Here is an 18,365-nt window from a genome sequence, read left to right as displayed (position 1 = left end):
TTGTGTTTTTTCTCAGCCTTCCCTCACACTTGGATTATTTTTTTGTTTGATTGTGACTGCACAGCGAGCAGGGGTTTCACTGAGCTGTCCATGATACCAAGCCATTCCCCAAGTAATAACACTAAATTCAGGATTCTGCAAAGTACGTGAACAGCTCAAATCATATCATCCCAGTATGCACTGTCTTGCATTTGTCAATTCTGAATTAAATTTACAATCATGCTGCCCATTCACTTAACTTTATTAAGATCTTATGAAGTTACTCTCCATCTTCTATTGATTAATTCAAGCAGTATTCTCTGCAAGTGTTGCCACCTCACTTTTCATACCTCTGTTTCCAGATCATGATACTTGAACTGATTGCACTGCCTTATTCTAAGGTCACCTTCCAGTTCATGTTACAAGACCCCATTTGTAGTTCCTTAACTTAATAGACTTCAAAGAGCTGGGATGGATTTTCATGACTTGTATTGGCACAGGGTGATTTATTCAAAGCAGTTTCAGATAAAACAATTCAGCTGCAGCTGAATGCAAGGCTGAGAAAATACAGTGTTGAGACATTTTCAACTTTTTTTGAAAGGCTCTAGTACTTGCAGGACTGTTTAGAACCAAGAAATTTGTTTGTTTTTAAGGAGTTAAATTGTTGAAAGTGTCAGATATTAGCAGGAAGAGGGTGAGAATTAGATTCCTTACTTCAACTACATGTCATCAGAAGTGAACAGGCTACAATGTTTTTTTTTTTGATGTGCTTGTCCCTCTCCCTCAACACATGGTGTGAAGGTGAAAGTAGGTCTCAACCTCAGCCATTTGTGCATTTCCCCCAACAAAGTCTACTGCTTCATCACCTAGAGGCTTTCTGCTTGCTCACTTACTTGCATGGCCAGGCAGATGGTGTTCAGCAGGATCAGAACGAACATCAGGTATTCAAAATAGGTGGAGTTGACCACATACCAAACTTTGTACTGGTACTGGTTTTTAGGGATGTATCTCCGCAGAGGCCGGGCTTTCAGGGCATACTCTACACACTGGCGCTGTGGGAGAGGCAGGGTGCATTTAAAACTCAAACCCAAAATATCAGCCTGGTCAGCTACCTTCAAATCTAATTAAAAATACAGTATCTTTCAAGTTTTTTTCTGAAATGAAAAAGCTTAGTAGAAGAATTTCTATTAGGTCACAATGGGAATGTGCACATTCTACCTGTTAAAGAGTTCTACATGCAATTACTTTGGGCAGACACTGCTGTTGTGTTCATCTAATCTCAGTGAAACAAATGGTACAGCAAACATTTTTAAGTAATTGTCCCTTGAGCAAATCTTACAGCAAGATTTTTTTTTCTACCTGGCTCCTAAAAGATGTCAGTAAAGCCAGCTTACAGCTCTATCTTATTGGCAAGCTTAACATTTTCCTCTCTGTGTGCATTTGCTGCCAAGCTTAACATTTTCCTCTCTGTATGCATTTATCTATTAAAAGCTTATTCTCAATGCATTTTCTACCTTTGTTGACAGCAGGGTGTTGTAAATTACCTGGTTTTTGTCCAGCTCACAGTTCTTGTACTCTTGTTCTCCTTGTTCCTGAAATGTGACGATGACGAAACCAACGAAGATGTTCATCATGAAGAAAGCAATGATGATGATGTAGATAATAAAGAAGATGGAGATCTCAACCCTGTGATTATAGATGGGTCCCACATCCTCCATGTGGGAATCAATGGACCTATACAGCAACCTGAAAGCAAACAGGAGCCAAATGCAGAGAAAATCTGCAACTGCCTTGAGGCCTTATAGGTGATGTTATAAAGTTTAACTTTGCGATTTTCTTCCACTTGTATTGAAATGAATTTGCTCAGAGATGTGCAGACTTGCACCGATCTGAGTGCAAAGCTTGCAAAGGAGAAGACCTAGACCTGGCTCTTACTAATTCTACATTTGAACCTGTTCAAGGGTGAAATGTCTTCATAGTTGAACAAAATCATGCTCTTCAGTTAACAAAAGACAGGAGAGTCCCAACAGAGTTATTGGGAACTGAGTTTTGTGAGAAAAGGGGATCCCAGAGGGGATCCCAGGAGTTAATAGTTGTTAACACTGCTGTTGGCATCACCTGGTGACACAGGTCAGGGTCAGCCCCTGCACGTCCATGTCACCCTGAGTGACTCTGTGGGAGTCCCCAGCTCCAGTGGCACAGACAGCAGGGTCTGGACAAACACCCCACGTGTGCCAGTACTGCAGAGGAAGTGTTTCATACTGCCCTGCTGGCTCCACAGGGAGACTGAAACCTGGCAATGCTCAAAAGGACCTGATATGCATTTATACACATAATAATGGTAACAAATACTGGTATCACCGCTACTAATGAAAATAATCTTTTAAGAACTAGAGACAGTGCTTTACACTGTTTACAAGTACAGTAACAGAGATCCCTGCAGGCCCTGAGGAATTTACAAGTACATAATACTGCACTGCTATTATTGCTATATTTAAAGCTCTGGACTTATTTAAATATGTAGAAAGGGAAAGACTATGCTCTGCCTTTGAATTTTCTCTTTTGAAATGAATGAGGGCATTGCTAGTGTTGCACTGGTCCCACAAACACTCACTCTGGCCAGCCCTCAAAGGTGGAGACGGTGAACAGGGCCATCATGGCAGTCAGGACGTTGTCGAAGTCGAACTTGCTGTTCTCCCAGCTCCGGGGCTGTATCATGGGCTGGCTGACCTCCCCATCCTTGTAGGTGATGTAGTACCCTCTGTGGGGAGAGGGCAGACACAACGTGGCACACCTGCACTGCCAGGCACTGCTGGAGGCCAGGGGCAGGGATTGGAAAAGCTCAGACCCACCTGCATTCTGCTTCTGTCTGCTTGGAGCTGTCAGTGCAGCTGTACAGCTTGCCCTGGGAAAGCAAGAAGGAGGAATGAAGCTTCTGCTTGTACGGTACTTTTATGTGTGTCACCATCATACTTTCTGGAAAAATCCCTTTGCCAGGATTTCTTCTCCTGGGAAGCTGAGAAGCCTCAGAGAAAAATGAAAACAATAATTATCTGATTCGCTTCTCCTGTGTTTTGCTGCTTTGGAATGTGGTTGGAGATTGTTTACCAACTGGTCGTTGTTTGATTGGTTTCATGTGAATTGTTTTAACTTAATGACCAATCACAGTCAGGCTGTGTTGGGACTCTGGAAGAGAGAGTCACAAGTTTTGATTATCATTCTTTGTAGCCTTCTGGCTGTATCCTTTCTGTATAGTATAGTATAGTGTAATGTAATGTAATGTAATAATTAATATAATATAATATAATATAATATAATATAATATAATATAATATAATATAATATAATATAATATAATATAATATAATATAATATAATATAATATAATATAATATAATATAATATAATATAATATAATATAATATAATATAATATAATATAATATAATATAATATAATATAATATAATATAATATAATATAATATAATATAATATAATATAATATAATATAATATAATAATAAATTAGCCTTCTCAGAACATGGAGACAGATTTTCAATTCCTCCTCTGTCTGGGGCACCTCACAAATACCACAAATGTGTATGTCCTCAACATTTGTCAGGAGGGTAGTGAAAGGCAAGGAGATAAAAGCAGACATAAAGAAGGGAATGAACAACCCCCATGGCCATCTGGTATGCCCCTTCCTCTGCCTGATGGGAGGTAGAGAAACTGCAGGGACCAATCCTTTTGAGCAGCCCCCTTCACCTTTCCAGGGCCATGTCATGCCAATGTAAAGCTGTTTAGGGAAGAACAACATTACTGATCATTCTTCTGATCACAGATGATGGGTAAGAGTTCTGCAAATGCCTAGCTCAGTTTTGGAGAACTGCTGGCAGCAGAAGCCCAGGTAACACTGACAGTGCCTCAAATGTCTTGCCTGTTACACACAACAGACCCCATTTTCCCTTCCTCAGGCTTTTTATGCTGTTTTTCTCCCCATCCCTGAATTCAGCCCAATGTAATAGATGAAGGAATGGGTCCAGTGGTTTTACCTTAAACAGCTGAACTCCAATGCAGGCAAACATGAACTGCAGCAAAGTGGTGACAATCACAATGTTCCCGATGGTTCGGATGGCGACAAACACACACTGCACCACGTGCTGCAAATGGAAGAGAGGAACGAAAGTCACTTGTGGGATTGTTCTCATCTGCTCTGGCTAAGGGAGAAGCCCAAGAATAGAAATAATAAGAAAAAAGTATTTAAGCAGCACCCATTACCCAAGTAATGCCTTAGGAAAGGGGACCAACTTATTTCATTCCTTGCTGTATTTTTAGAAGCAGGCAGAAAAGGGTAGGAAATACCAGAACTCAGCTCTCTGAAACTTCCTGCATAGTTGGGCACCCACCAGCACATAGGAGGGAGTTTATCTAATACAGAAAGGTTATGTGTCCCTCTGTAACCCTAGAAAACCACATCATTTCACCTCTGGGCTGGTGGGGCCATTCTGAAAAGCAGCTTGTCAGAAAAGGAGCTGGCAATCCTGGTGGACACCAAGTTGAATATGAGCCTTCACTACAAAGATGACAAGTGCTATCCTGGGCTGCATTAGGCAAGATTTTAAGAAGCTGAAGGAGGTGATTCCTCCCCTTTACTCAGCACTGGTGAGACCATGCCTGTTGTACTGGGTCTAGCTCTGGCTCCTCAGTACAAGAGAACTGTGGACATACTGGAGTAAGTCCGGTCCAGCAAAGAGCCACAAAGATGATTTAAGGGATTGGAGCATCTCTCCCACAAGAAGAGCAGGTCCCTTCCAACCTCAACCATACTATGATTCTGCTGAAATATTACTTGGACCACTGCAAAAGCCCTTGTAGCCTGAAAAAACCTGAATTTGTAGTTCATAGAATGCACTGGGACTTTTCTAACCTTTAGTCCTTTGGCTCTGTTGATGGCCCTCAGTGGCCTGAGGACCCGCAGAACACGCAGGATCTTCACCACATTAATGGCACTGGACCTGGAAGAGAGTATTGCAAGGTTTGAGAGATACAGCAATGTGGGGAGTGTGCAGCAAGGACAGACCTTTGAAATTCTGCACTGAGACTGCATAAGGGATTTATTCAACTCTGGCATGGTACTTCAGGGGTAAGGAAACCAATTTCTGATGTTTCTTCAGAGGTCTGGCTTCTTGTTCTGGATTTCATAATCTCTGCTGTATTAATGGAGGGGGAATGGAACATGGGCAAAGTGTATTTTTAGAGTAGTGCAAACAGATTCTGTAGATATCTATGATACAGAAATAGTGCCAAGATGCAGTCATTACCAAGGCATTTTCAGACAAGGCTCAAAGAAGCACTCCACTGAAATATTTGTAGAAGAGTCAAAAGTGTCCAGGACACTCTAGCATTTAAGGTAGACTATCCACCTGGAGTTTGATCCTACAGTATGTCTGGCCCCTGAACCCACAAATCATTTAAGTGTGTCCATAAATTTAAGGATGTGAAAGCTCCCACTGAATTGATTAGGATGACTTATGTGCTCATTTTTAAGTACTGAACACAACTACTGCAGCAGAGCTCTCTGTGCCTTCCAAAACTAAACCCTGACTGAGAATCTTCCTCGTGCTCAATGACATCATGTTCTCCTACTGATTTTGGGAACAGTTTTAATGTTAACACACCCAGAGTCTGACTTAGGTCTGTAAGAAAGAAACAGAACTGTGCCATTCTTAAGACTGTGACTGAAAGTCCAATGGACCCTACAAATTGTCCTACTCGACTTAACATGCAACTTATGTGAGCTGCTAACCTATGGTGGTAACAACTGGGAGCTTGTTTCTTACCAGATATGAAAATAACAAGGGAACTTCCTACCCAACACATGGTTGAGTAAATCTATAAATTACTAAGCGAATTAACAGATGAACTAAAGGAAAACAGCATGACAGAACAGCCACTACCACTCTGAAGAGTCTCACAAAACTCTTCAAGTGCTTGATGTCCTTCCATTGACTAAGACTCACAGCATCTTAGGAAGTAGGAAAACATTATCAACCTCATTTTCCAGAGGTTATGAAAAGTCTAGGAGGGAACTGTAAGTCACTGAACTGTCCTGAATGGATTCAGTGAAACAAAGGCCTTGGAACAAAGCTGAGTGCCATGATTCCCAATACACCCATTTTTTGTTCTCATTTGCTCTTTCTGAAAGATTCCCCCCTCCCAGTCACCAGAGTAGCATTTCCCAGTTACTACCTCCTCTCTTGAGGATGAATTTTAATGGCCTTGAACCATCTGAGAAAAACACCTCATGAACACCCCAAGAGGCTCGTGAGAAAAATCTTACCCAGATAAAACAACGAGAGCCTGAGCCCTCCCAGCCCAGCCCTACAATCCCCTCCCCAGAAGCAGCCAGCTGGAAATAGCTCACTCACTGGATCCCAAAGGAGATGAGAGAAACGCTGACCACCAGCAGGTCCAAGATGTTGAAATAGTTCCTGCAGAAGGAGCCCTTGTGGAGGAAAGCCCCGTAGGCAGTCATCTGCAGGGAGCACACGGAGACACAAACACACTTTGCCATCAGCAGCTGCTCAGGAGCCAAACCCCCCTGGCTATGCTCAGAGTGGATAACTGGGGAGGGGGCAGTGTTTCTATTGTTGGCAGACAATTTACCCCCAGACCCCAAAGGAGAAGTTGAGCCCCAATGAAAAGAAAAGAGAGTGAAAAAGACAGCAAGATAACTGTGAAAGGCCTAACTAAAGGAAGTGAGGAAAATATACACTTTAAGTGCACTGGGTACATAACATTTAGAATTAGCAAAGCAGCAGAATGACTGTTTGCAAAAACTACTCTTTGCAATCATATGCTTCTCCCTTTTTCTTCAGTAACAGGATACTTGTGTTATATAAAGGCCTCTCTATCAAAATTGAATAGAAAATACAAAATAAAATGGGCTTTTCTGTAATGCTTTTCAGTACTTAGACCAGCTGCAGTGGACAGTTGACTGCTCTTCCCTTCATGAAGAAGGAACAGAATCTCTCAGGGATGAGATGCTTTAGAGCTGAACTGAAACAACAGGAGGAATTACTGCTCTCTTCAGCTTGGTCCTTCTGTTCAGCTCAATCCCATATCCCTTTTCCTATTAATTTTTACTCTAGATTTACTTGTGTTTTCCCTTCAGTTTTCCTTACAAAGCCCAGGCTGTATTCCTCAGAACAGGGTCATTTCTTTGTGGAGGTAATCATTATCAATATCACTGGGCAGAGGGAGGGAAAATAGTTACATATTTTGCAAGGGAGGCTCTGCCCTGCCTGGGTGTGATGGGGTATTGAAAACGTGCTGGCTTTGAGGAGGATGTCACAGCTCCAGAGCTGGATTGAGTGACAGTGTAACAGAGTTCTCTTACTGACTAAATGAGGCTGGCACAGTTAAAGAGGGTGAGCTGATGGGGTATTTGTACCACCTACCTTAGATTTGGTGAGTGATCTAATGTAGCTGCTTTGAAGAAACCCCATCCCCACAAGTGCTAATGCTCCTTCATGAGGAATTCTCATTCCCTTCCAGGAATACAGGCTTCTAAGTTTGGTCCTCTGAATCTCATCTAAGTTAGGTGTCTAAAGTAACCCGAGGTGGACACCATGAGACTGAGCTGTAGGCAGACTTGCAGCTGAGAAGTGTGAACTGGAAAGTCAAACTGGAGTTTTCTGGCTCCAGCTGAGAAGTGTGAACTGGAAAGTCAAACTGGAGTTTTCTGGCTCTTACCAGTAGCTCAGGATGGTGTATTGGCTGGAAATTTCCAGCCTGTGACAACTTTATACAGAGCAAGGTGGAAGGGCACATGGCATATTGGATTATTTTCTTCACCAAACATCCATGACATCAGGGAACTGACTATCAATCAGACAGAAATTAGAGGGGGAGGAAGTATAAACTCTGGGCTTGGCTTAGAATTTATACTTGTAGACACATTCAGTTGGGGGAGGGAAGAGGGGTTCTTGCCATAACAAAGGTGGTAAAGATGCCCCTTACTGGTCAGATTTTGTATGGCAATCTTGAAAGAAAGACACCATTGAAATCAGGAGGGGAAGCTCTGCTGAGTTTAAGTTCAGTACAAATTGTGGTTCTCTCAAGCCTATTGAGGGATTTTTTCATCTCAGAAGAGACTCTCAGAGAGTGTATAATCTGTACCTGCCTCCCACCTGGGGCATAAAACAAGTTACAGCCTTTTAGGACGCCAGTTAAAAATCCTTGGCAGTCACCTTGGCATCCACCAGAATGCAGGTGTTTTATAAGCAACATGGGGGCAGATGAAGTTTGTTCCTCTGCAGCCTTGAACATCCCATGGCCATTCATTCTTTTCTTTTCACCACCTACATTAACTTTGCTGTTTTGCAAAACAATGTGCTCAGTGAAGGCAGTGGAAAAACATGCACTGAGAAACCAAGCTCTTACACTTATGGTCCTTGGAGGACCTTGGGAAGGCCCAGGCTGAGTTAAGTTCTGCTTCCACTGAAGTCATTAGGAGTGTTACCACTTCCTTCAGAGCAAGCAGAATTAGTAATTGTGAGTCCAAACAGGTAACCTTGAACTATCATTTCATTTTTAAACATTGCTGTTGGGATATTTTCCTTTTCTTGACAGGCCTTTTGGATCTGCCATGTGATCTGTGCACATTCAGATTTATTGTGTAAACACAGATGCAAACTGCACACAGGCATAATATGTGCATCTCCCTGGAGAACATTATGGCTTTGGTAATTCCAAGTCATATCAAAAAAAGCACGTTTCTCTATAAAAATATGCAGGGGCCACCCTGCTTGCCAGCCTTCCATATAGATACTGTTATTAGGGTCTTGAGCTGAAAATTTGAGCAACTCTAAGGCACTGCCTACCAGCACTTAGAACTAGCTTGCTGAGGAAAAAAAAAAACCAGCTGCCAAGTGAACCTAGCATTTAGAAAGCCAGAACTTTGCTCAATTACTGTTATTTAAATTATTAGCCTACCAATTTGAGAAAATTAGAGTTAAGAACAAGGCAGCCTATTTTTCTTTTCTTCCAAGCTAAACCATTCTCCTGCACATTCCCCTTGGTATAGAGCACGTTCCTGGGAAATGGGAAGCTGGGTTTTGATGCAGCAATTTTCATTGGCAGCTACTGTCCTTGGTGTCTCAGGGATTGGTACTCTCTCTACACCTAAAAAGTGACGTTTTGCACTGTGCTTCCTGCCTCCTACTTCGCTGTGCTCACAGAAGTCATCAGCCACCCTTTGGGCTGGTTTCTGCAGAATAGAGACCTTCCTTTTGGGTGTAGCCTGTATAAGAGGTGTGTGCATTCAGAGTTTCTTCCAGAGCAGAAAAATCCTGTTTTAGAAAGACTGGCCAGGGTAGAGGGAGAAATTTATCAGGGGATGGCCTTTTTCTTGGTCCTCTCTTACATTTCCCAACATTGCATCCTCTCATTGCAATTCTCCTAAAAATGCTATAGGCCCTCAATTACCAGTCTGAATAGCAAAATTTCCCAGGAGACTTTTAAAGCAACTACAGAAACTTGAAATGAAAAGAAAAAAAGAAAAACAACCCTTTGTGTAGAGATAATAACGGGGTTAAAAAACAAACAAACAAACAAAAGTAGAGTGAAAGAAAGAAAGAGAAAGAAAGAAAGAGAAAGAAAAGAAGAAAATAAGTGTATTTCTCAGATTGGTTACCTTAAGAATAATTTCTAATGTAAAGATACTAGTGAAGACATAGTCTGCATTGCCTAGGATCTGAAAAATAAGCACAGTTGGGTTAGTGGTACTGAGCGTGACCCAGGAACAAACAGGCGTGTGTGTTAGCAACAGAGACTGGCAGAAAACCAGAAAGCTTGGGAACAAGTAATGGTAGAGAAATGGGCACTTTACCTTCAGAGCAATTTCAATGGTGAAAATGACAGTAAAAACTATATCAAAATAAAAGAGAATCTGTAAAAACAAAAGGGGATAGGAGCGGGGAGGGTAGGTCAGTGAGCGATCACTTGAGTGGGAAATCACAGTTAAAATCAAATGCACGAGTTCTTGTCACGAGGGAATGAGCACGAGTCTATAGGGAATGGTTTTGGAACAACGTCCTGTTGAATGCAGTGAAGGTCCTGGCACAGAGGACAAGAAGCACATTACATGAAATCTTTCCTGAGTTACAATCCCATGAGCACTATAGAGGCAAAATAACTTTGGTTGCTGTAGGTTTTTTTTTTAAATCACATAAAGAACATTCAAGGGTTTTCCCAAATAGGATTCCAAACTGAGAATACAAAGAATGCCTGGTCTCTCAGTGGAAAACATGAGATTCCTTCTTATTAACTTCCATTCATTCTTGTCCTGTGCCTCTCTCAAAGGAAGGAAAGCAAACTGCAAAATCATACTCTAGCTATTTCTTTTCTCTGCCCTGAATTGCTCTGGATTAGGATGAATAACAAAGACTCTGCCAATTGAACAGAATCCCAGCCCTTGTATTGCAACCATGATTTGGTCATTTGCTAAAGGTGCCTAACTTAGATCCTGCATCTTTCTATTTGCATCCTGAATATCCAGCCAGCTGAAATACTCATCATTCCCAGGAACCTGGGCCTGGTGGTGGAGAAACCTGTGGCATGCACAGCAGACACAAAAAGTGGTGTCACAGGAGGCAGTGAGAAGTATAGAAGTGTAAAGGAGCTTTCAAAGTAGCAGCATCAAGGACAGGAATGTCCTTCACTGCCAATATGTTGCCATCCCACAGTAAATGGGAACTTTCTCACTGATTTATGGGACCAGGATTGAACTCTCTTTGTTTCCAATATATTTTAACATCCCAATCCACTTTAGCGCTGTCTACACTACAAATGTTGAACATCAGAAGTATCATACCCATGGTTTACTGTTGTTTTACCATAATCATGTCTTAAACCAGAAGGCCAATATATGGAAGCTGTAGAAAACTGATAATTTGTGAAATTTAGACCTTTGCTGCTAAAACACTAATAAACATAAAACAGGAAACTGCCTGCTCCCATCCCACAGGGGTTTATTCTCTCAGTGTCTGTATCCTCACTCAAATTTATAGGTGGCTAAATTCTTACAGCTTGGTATGCAGAGGGGCAGCTACTGCAAGCTCCAGGGTTATTTCACATTGCACTATTTAAACACAATCCAAATCTGGATTGAATTGCAGACACTGCATGTCAAATGGGGGAATGTATCACTTACTGCTACCATATAACTCAAAATTCTTCAGGTCACTGCTCAGTTTTTAATCCCAAATTCTTCTCAAGGCTGTCTTGGGCTCTATCAATTTTTGAAGTTTAGAGATTTAAGAAAGGGCCACTTCAAAGGGACAGATCTGGATTTTAACCTATATTATTTTACATAAATCTAACCTATATTATTTTACATAAATTACAACTGGAAATATCCTTTTGCCTTGCTGCTTTGTAAGCCCTGACATTTGATTATTTTATCAATGGAATAATTTTATAATCAATGGGCCAGATTCACGGACACACTCTAACTTCTTTGCATGACTCCACCAACATAAAGGAGATGCAAACTTGATTAAAGTGAGTGATTAAGCTGTACCTGTTGCTGATTTACCTCACCAGGGCCCTGCAAAGGATCTGGAACACGCTGGGGAATGCTGCCCCAAAGGTGCAGCTAGCAAAGATAAATCATGCCTAATGAAAATGGTCACTGCCCCACCTGTGCAGACAGTCCCATTTATCAGCTGGCATATTTGTTATTATCTAAATATGAAAGTGCTCTAGAGTATATTAAAATGTATGAGCACCTTGCCAAGGTGCTAACAGGAGAACATGCTGAGCACAGTCTTAGCACTTGCTTGGACTTCAAGGGCTGCTTGGTCAGACTGGGCTGGCCCTTCCAAGCACTCTCTGCCTGAGCCTTGTGTGACACAGAAGGACACAGCCTGCCCCAGGAAGGAGCAGAGCCCAATCCTCTGCACCAGCCCTTGCTGGGCTCTCTGTCCCTGTTCTCCTGCCCTGGGATGCTCTGTGTCAGCAGCACCCCCAGTCTGCACAAGTCCTGGAGCACAGGCTCATGCTGAGTGAAGGCAGAGGCAGCTTTGCTTTCAGCTTGATTTCAGCTTGATTTCAGCTTGCTTTCTTCCTTTTCCTCCCAGGCCTCCCTGTGGGCACAGGGCAGGAGAGGATCTCACTGTTCTACTGTCACAGTGCCAAGCCGGGCCACATTTGCAACCCAAACATCTTGCCAGTGTCCCCTTGTATGACACATTTTAAACATCTGTACCTGCAAAAATTAAACACAGATTTTCATGCAACACCAGTGGTTTCACATACACAAAAAAATGCTTTGCCTCAAACCTTCAGCTCTTTAATCCAGGACAACCAGCTCTGACTCTTTTTCCCCCTCTCATTTAAATCTCTCTGCTCCAGACTCTGTGACAGTTTCTGTGGCATGTCAGGAGCCCATCTGCCAGCTGACATGCTGCAGCACTAATACATATTGGCATTCAGTTATGCCTACATGGTGTGCACCCTCATTTGTGCACAAGTGGGTTATTGATGGTACAGGTTGGATTATTTAGCATCCTCCTTCAGGACAAAATGCAAAGCCACTCTGAGATATGCTCAGGAATAGACTTCCAATAACACCTTCTCTGCATGCACATATGTGTTCAAATGCATGCTCAGGCCAGGATATTTCAGGGAGCATTAAATTAAGGTTTTATTATTAAACAAGGAAAAACCATCCCACTCTTCAATCCCAGCAAACTCTTCAGGCATCGAGGCACCAAAGTGCCACTGCAGACACCAGAAATCAGAGGCCTTGCACGTGTCTGCTGACTCCTCATTTCTGCAATGACCCCTGACTAATGGAAACAACCACTGGCAAAGTTAAAGGAGCACTGAACATTTCAAAAGGCAAATAAGAATGGTCAGGAAAGAGGGTGGGAATGTATCTCTGTGCTGAATGCTTTCCTCTTCTCTCCCCAGGCAGGTGAGGAGAGGAGCACAGCATATTTTTTGAGGGTTATCTCAAATTTAATGATAGCTTTGTGGCTGGTGTTCAAAAAGTTTGATTCTAACCATGATGACATCAATTTCCCCCAGAGTGACAGCATCAAACTCAGGAATATTATTCCTGATTTATACCAGTGTGAATGAAATGAAAATCAGGCCCTGGGCTTTTTAGTTTAAAAGACAGCATGTGGCAGCAGAACAAATGTTCCACGGGGAACCTGAAAATCCCTCAAAATTGAATTATCTGTATCCCCAATCAATGTTTTTAAAGCTCATTTCTACTGCTTTAATCCCGAGGAACAATAATTTTGCTTCAGCCTCCAGTTCTTCCTTTCCCTACACACACTTCTGAAGTGAACTAGAGGCCAGATTCTGCACTGACTCATGTTTCCTGCAAAAAACCTAATGATTTCCCAAACAGCCTACAAAAGGCAGAAATCATGGAAGACAGGCACTCCCAAGCCTGTGGTGCAGCCTCTTCTGCCTTTCCTGGCTTCAAATCATGATCAGCTTGTCCCACACTTGCAATACCCAGTGAGGGAAGGAGGATGTGGAGCATACTTGGTTCCTAAAGGAGAGGTGTCTCACGGGGTCCTCAGCTGCCAGGGAGATGCTGCTGAGCAAGATGAAAAACAGGATCAGGTTGGTGAAAATGTTATCGTTAACGATGCGATGGCAGTGCACACGGAACCTGCAAGAGACAGGAGAGGCACAACTTTATCTCTCAAAGAACAGCAAGGCCTGGGAAACATTTCCCCCCCTCCTCTTCTGCCAGCAGGACTGGAGGATTGCCCTGCAGAGCATCTTCCCTCTGCCCCAGCACAGGGATAATGTGTGCAGGGCAATGCTGGCTCTCCACACTCCTTGTGTTTGAATGGAGGACAATCACCCCCTCCTGACAGAGCTTTTTGTGATTTCCATGGTTTCCATGAAACCTGCCAGCCCAGAATGATATCCCTGGCTTTCATTTATGGAACCATTCCTGCTTCATTCAGGAGGAAAGCAGTAGAAACAGACTTTGTGGTGCCAATGTCCTTCTGAGCTGGGACTGGAGTGTCACTTAACAAGAGCTGGGGGGGTTCTACCTTGCTAACAGAGTACAGGCCTGGCCAAATGGATATAGGGCAGCAAATCTTCTGAGAGACATCATGCCATGCAGGCTGTATGCTAAACATAGACCCACTTGGTGCTCTTAGTGGGAACCTAGAAGGTAAAGAAGGAGCAGTCTCCCATCAAACTTGCTTACTGGAGACCATTACACCACTTTCCATATGTTGGTAGCAGGATGTGAGGAGTTAAACCCCATAATAGCTCTCTGCATAATTCTACAGGCACTTCATTAATCTATTTAGCTCTACTCTTGGCTGTTAGGGCTCCAAGTCCCTATTATAGCAATTTTACAGATGACTGCAGAGGTTAATTCAGTTCTACAAATGACAGGGGGTGGGTGGCAAAGCTAGCATTACAGTCCATGAGCCCCAGCCATCCTCAGTCCCTCCCTGTTACACATACCCAAGGAGGAGTGGCACAAGCTCTGCTGGGACAAAAATGGCTCTGAATTCAGCAGTGCAGGAACAGCCCTGCCTTCCTCTGGAGCTGTGTTTAAAGGCTGAGTCTTGGAAGAGACACTGGAATATGTGGTGCTGCACAGAGCATTGGGCAGTGAGCTCACTGCTGTACCCTTGCAAAGATAAACTCACCTGTCTCCTAACAGCCCTCCACCCACAGGTCCTGCTCATCTCTTTTGGGAAGGCAGCTGTGACAACATGAGGCTGCATTGCAGGAGCCCATGGGTGAAGTGTGAGAGGAGAACTGTGCTCCCACGGCTTCTCTCAGAGCTAGGGACTCTCCTCCTCCTCTCCTTTCTTCTTTTTTGCTCATTCCTGATGTGCAGCAATGAACAGAGACACATGAACACCCTACTGGGAGTGGATTTTGGGCAGCCCTTAGGACAGGAAGCTTCTACCTCCCACTTGATTGATTGCATGATGGCTCTCCTGCAGTTTGGACCTGGATGTGTCAGGGAGTTCCAATTTCTGACTCGCCTCTGTGTCCCTTATTTCTGAAGCTTTCATGATTGATGATCCTCAATCAGCCTTGCACGTGCCATGAACTCCCATTTTATATTTTCACTGCACTCCCTACAGTTGTGGTTTCATAGGATTTCATGCCTTAAAGGAGAGGTGGGTCAGAGGAAGCCTCTGGTATGAACTGCTGGAAGGGAGCTCTGCACCTCATCACTTTTAGGGCCCAATGTAAAAGGGGTACCAGCTCTTCACCTCCTTATCCTGGCTAACCAATCTCTCAAGTACCTGTTGTTTGGACTGAAGATGAAAAAAGCACTGGCATCAGGCATGGGCACAGCCTTTTCCTTGAGGTGCAGCTCAGACATCGGGCGAGGTCGAGGGCCAACAGGCATCTCAGGTTCTTCCTCATCTTCCTCTGCTGCAAGAAGCATTTTTGTCTTTTATTGCAAAATACAACCCATTCCAAACTGCTGAGGCATTTGTCTCTGTCATAACTAGAGCTAAAAACCATTAAAAGAGGATGCTGAAGCCTTGAGTTTCCTTGCCCTTCCTTCCTTTGAGGCAGTGCCCTTTACCCAGTGCTCACCCTGGCAGACACTGGTCTCATCTCTCTGTAAAACCTGCTAAACCTACAACATTCTCACAACACTCTCCTCAGATACCTCACAGTTCCTTCTGCAAAAAAACAAACAGAAAGGTTTGTTTTCTATGGCTTTTCTAAGGTTTGTCTTCTAATGGCTCATTTGAATCTTTCTTGCTGAGGTCTAGATCCATTATTTGCTTTCTTATTTTCCATGGACACAGAAAATTAAAAATCGCCTTCCTCTTGCAGAAAGCTTTTGCATACCTGAGGAGCACTCTTGTGCCTCTGGGAGAATATCTGGTCCCTAGAGCAAAACAGCAGCAGCCTTTCCAGAGGTGCTGAGTTCCCCAGGTCTCTGATCACTCCTGCTACTTGCTTCCACATTGTCTGCAGGATTAACCTACAGTTGAGGTTTTACTGCTTCAGATGAAAGCTAGATTACTTCTTATATCTTGTGATATTATCTTCCTGTTAAATGTCCTTCATGGAGACTTTTCATTATACTCCGGCATTAATTTGCCATCAGTGTCAGATATGCATAAAGCACAGATTATTTACCACAGAGCAACAATCTGGCCTGTCACTCCCCCCTCTGCATTTCTGCTGCTGAGTATTCCCAAAAGTGGCACTTAGACCTCATCCTTACTGAAGGGCATATTTTTTTCTTTTGACCATTCTCCAGTTTATCAAGATTGTTTTTCTTCTATTTGTGAGCATCTCCATGGAGCTGCTGCTACATCTGGAGCTGTGGATGGATGAGCACATGTGTGCCCCAGAATAAACAGTGAGCACATGCACATAGACTTACACTGATCAGAAAGTCCTAAAATTGTCCCCTTTTATAATTTAGTGGGGGGGAAGGTCAGGAAGATGGCAATGAGGCTGAGACTCTTGAGCCTGTGTTATCTCCAGGGAGATCAGTGAGCACCCTCAAGATAGAAAATGCAGAGATGAAGGCTAAGTGGTACCTGAAAGAGAAAGTTCTGCCTTTGAGGATTTCTTCTACCTGCTGAAGGCAGATGTTGTTTTGTAAATTACATGATAGGATTTTGCTGTTTTAAAGATCCCAATCCTCTCACTTAATCAGCAAGACAGGAAAAAAATCTTTAAGAGAGGAGCCTGACATGTTAGATACAACTGATTCATCTTCCAGGCACTGCAAAGGAGTTTACTCTAATTAAAAGGTTCATCTTGAGTCCATAAAGGGAGATAAGTTCCAGGAATGGTGTTCCTTTAGGGTGAGGTACTGTACTTGATCTGGTTACAGGACACATCAGAAAGAACAGATGAATCAGCACAGATCCTGATCTAGATATCAGAGAGAGGAGAAAAGTGCCCTTTTTGAAGGCATGCCATTATTACATGTAAATGGGATTCTTTCTTTACACTTCCAGTACCAAGAGTTCACCTCAAATTCGCTTGATAGATCTTTGCATAAATGTTTGAGCTGGTACATAGAGTTTGTACTTTTTAAGTCAGTCTATTTTTTAACAGCTCAATTTTATGTGTAATATACTTCATAATACTCTTTCCACAGGCTTTATTCGTTAAAGAAACATCTCTCAGAAGTACTTTTTTACACAGGACTTGTAAAATAGGTGTTAAGGTTAATGTGCAGGTTTATGTAATATAACCATACCTTGCACGTGCACCTTTTATCTATGGGCTTCAGAGGAGGCTGACAAAGAGTGAGGTAAGCAAATTCTTTTTCTTCTTGAACAGGCCAGAAAACCAATGCCAGGGATCATGTGGGATATTTGAAACTCAGACTTAAGAAGAGTATTCTGGGTCCCTGCTCTGCGCCTTCAATGTGAGATCATTCTTCTTTTATTACTCAGAGGAATGCTTAAAATACACTTTTAAATGGGCATGGAGCAATGCCTCTGGAAAATAGACCCTCAGCAGAAGGATCAGCCCCATGAAGACCATAAAGAACATTGTTCCTCTCTTCTTTTTCTCCTGTCTGCCATACAGCAAGAAATATAGATTAATGACTCTGGGAACCAAATACTTTCAGACTGAAAAACACATTCAGTTCCTCAGCCATAGATAAAGAGCAATGTTCTACTTTTCACTTAGAGTCTAGGGCATGGAAGAAAGGAAACATTGAGGGCCAAATTCACAAAGAATAATGTGATTACAGCCTCATCCCAGGTCACTGGCCAGGCTATCTACCTCCATATAGAAGCAGCACAACTGCTCACATTTATAGAAGCAAATGTTCTTTGGCTGTGGAGACAAGCACAAACAGGCTACAGGGCAGCATTGGTGAGAAATTCGATGATGGGGAGTTTTTTTTTACTGTACAAAGACCAGAACTCTCGTATAAGGACATTATTTTGCTTCAAGCTCCCATGAATCATCCCAAGCTTTTACCTTCATCTGACGTTCCGAATTCTTTGTCTATTTCTGTACTAGACTGCAAGGCTAGCTCCCTGTCTTCCTGTAATAAACATATCATCAAAATGATCCTTCTAGTGTACACAAATCTCTGGGAGAACTAGTCTGTCCTTCCTAAAAAGAGACCAGGTGACCTGAGGAGCTGCAGCCATTCTGGGGCTGAGGAGCAGCCCTGTGCAGCAAGCAGAGTCGGGAGAGGTTATTAAGAAAACTGCTTTAAGGAGCAGAAACAAATCAGAGATTGAGCAAGGCAGGTTAGGAAAGGCCCTGTGTGAGAAAAAATAAATGAAGTGAGTTCAAATGGTTTCTGAACACTGAATCTTCACAAAGAATTGGTAAAGAATTCAGAGAACAGGCCTGTTTAGAAATGGC

General features: G+C 42.8%; 1 protein-coding gene across 17 annotated transcripts in view; it reads right to left on the bottom strand.

Moving 5' to 3' along the window:
- The window catches only part of CACNA1C (calcium voltage-gated channel subunit alpha1 C), a 450,865-nt gene that overhangs the window by 72,915 nt on the left and 359,585 nt on the right, over positions 1-18,365 (bottom strand). For 12 of the 17 annotated variants that reach the window (XM_084206868.1, XM_084206883.1, XM_084206879.1 and 9 more), the window contains 10 exons: positions 15,296-15,428; positions 13,545-13,674; positions 9,871-9,930; positions 6,407-6,513; positions 4,906-4,993; positions 4,031-4,138; positions 2,832-2,884; positions 2,594-2,740; positions 1,524-1,725; positions 873-1,031 (listed from right to left, as the gene is read on the bottom strand). In XM_084206868.1, coding sequence (XP_084062994.1) covers positions 873-1,031; positions 1,524-1,725; positions 2,594-2,740; positions 2,832-2,884; positions 4,031-4,138; positions 4,906-4,993; positions 6,407-6,513; positions 9,871-9,930; positions 13,545-13,674; positions 15,296-15,428 — 1,187 coding nt within the window. Of the gene's footprint in view, positions 1-872; positions 1,032-1,523; positions 1,726-2,593; positions 2,741-2,831; positions 2,885-4,030; positions 4,139-4,905; positions 4,994-6,406; positions 6,514-9,675; positions 9,736-9,870; positions 9,931-13,544; positions 13,675-15,295; positions 15,429-18,365 lie in introns of all 17 variants that reach the window. The other 5 variants (XM_084206870.1, XM_084206871.1, XM_084206873.1 and 2 more) reach the window with 3 other exon arrangements.

Source organism: Fringilla coelebs (genome assembly GCF_963513975.1).
Source record: "Fringilla coelebs genome assembly, chromosome: 5".
NCBI lineage: Eukaryota > Metazoa > Chordata > Aves > Passeriformes > Fringillidae > Fringilla > Fringilla coelebs.
The sequence above is the reverse complement of the archived record's forward strand: the minus strand, read 5'-3'. Positions and strand labels throughout refer to the sequence as shown.